This window comes from Tupaia chinensis, unplaced genomic scaffold (genome assembly GCF_000334495.1).
Source record: "Tupaia chinensis unplaced genomic scaffold, TupChi_1.0 Scaffold148210_1, whole genome shotgun sequence".
Classification (NCBI taxonomy): domain Eukaryota; kingdom Metazoa; phylum Chordata; class Mammalia; order Scandentia; family Tupaiidae; genus Tupaia; species Tupaia belangeri.
The window spans coordinates 1,500,774-1,502,394 of record NW_006208060.1 but is presented as its reverse complement, the minus strand read 5'-3'; the positions used below and the strand labels follow the sequence as shown (position 1 = coordinate 1,502,394).

The following is a 1,621-nucleotide window of genomic DNA, read 5'->3' as shown; positions in this document are numbered from 1 at the left end:
CCAGCGCCCGCCAGGCCGGTTCCTCCTGTCCACCGTCTCAGGCTGTGCAGAGAAGCGCCCCTCCATGGCGGATAGGTGGCCGGCCTGAGGGAGGGGCGGGGCGGGCCCCTCCTGACACCTGAAGGCAGAGGGGCCGGGCACACGGAGCAGGTGTCACACGGTGTCGGAGAGTCCTTGGGCCTCTCCCCGAGAGCCCTGGGAAGTCCCCCAGGAGAGCGGAGTGGGGGCCTCGGAGGCAGGAACCCCCAGGGAGTGTTCAGGCTGCTCTGACGGAATCAGACCAAGGATGAGATCAGCGGCCAGGGCCCTCGCGTCTGAGCTCGTGAACGAAGAGCAGGAGACAACAAAGGGCAGGGGAGGGTGGACCCCGCGGCCCCAGTCCTGCCTCCCCACTTCCGGTCAGGGCTCTGAGGTCGAGGCGGAGTGGGGCTGGCTGGAGGGGCCTCCATCCCCGGGAGCCCCAGCAAGGCGGACGACTCCGCCAGGGCTTCCTAACCCTGGAAGAGTGGCCGGCGGGAGGTGCACCACTCGGCCCTTGGGGGCGTCAGGTGTGACGGGGAGCTCCGTCTGCAGACTTGGCACCAGTGGGAACATGGCGGCGGAGGCCCAGCCAGCACCAGAGAGAGCGGGGCGGCCCCAAGGGCTGGTGCGCGCCGGCCTCGGGAAACTCCACACGCTGTCCCTGTCCCGTCGTATTTGGCAAAAGCTCGTTTTGTTCAAAGTTCGAAGACTTGATCAACAAGGGGGGAGGGCGAGCCCCAGGGCGTGGCGCAGTCTGTGCTGTAGTGCTCCCTGGCCCGCAGGAGGTGGCCGCGTCCTGGAGCCACGGAGGGAGACCGCACCACGTGCCGCGCCTGGCTTGGAGGCCGGAGGAGACCGCGGAGACATCTTAACCTACAAGTCCCACCTGACTCGCCCCCCACCCCCGCCGCGTGCACGTCAAGAAACGCACCCCGGGACGGCTTGGCACGGACGGCGTGCGCGCACAGCACGGGAGTGGCCGAGTCCTCGCGGGGAGCGCCCACAGACGGGCGCAGCGTCAGGTCTGCACCGAGCGGGAGAGAACGGGCGATGCCCAGCTGACCCCACGCACAGGCGCCGCCCGGTCTCTGGCCCGCTGGAGACGGGAGACGCGCTCGGCAGTCGGGGCAGCCGGTGTGGCTGCTCAGAGAGGCCAGGCAGTGAGCCGTCACACAGCCCACCGCAGAGCGGGGCACAGTCCCCACGGGGGAGGGGCCCCCAGCCATGGTGGCTTCTCCCCTTCCAGGAGCAAAGCCTGGGGCTGCCTTCCATGAGCACGGCTCTCCGCGGGGACGCTGGGTGCTGGCCTGGCCCCCTCGGCCTGGCCCCCGGCGAGGCGCCCAGGGTCATGTGGCCACGGCCTCCAGGTAGCTCTGCAGCTTGCGCACGGTGGTCTCGTCCAGGGAGAAGAGGTCGAAGTCGAAGGTGGTGTTGGTGACGTTGAAGTGGCCGGTTTCCTCGATCAGGTTGACGATCTGCAAGGCGGTGGCAGGAGGACACGTCAGGGGACAGCCGGGCTGGTGCCCTACCCGCAGGCCGAGCCCCGGAGCAGGGCTCCTCCCCGCCCGGCCCAGCGTCCCAACCTGCCGCAGCACGCTGC

General features: G+C 69.9%; 1 protein-coding gene across 1 annotated transcript in view; it reads right to left on the bottom strand.

Annotated features, from left to right (window-relative positions):
- Positions 1–1,356: 1,356 nt before the first annotated feature.
- Positions 1,357–1,621, bottom strand: part of MLLT1 (MLLT1 super elongation complex subunit) — a gene marked incomplete in the record, with an annotated part of 60,313 nt that continues 60,048 nt past the window's right edge. The window contains 1 exon segment of the mRNA XM_014584916.1: positions 1,357–1,496. Coding sequence (XP_014440402.1) covers positions 1,368–1,496 — 129 coding nt within the window.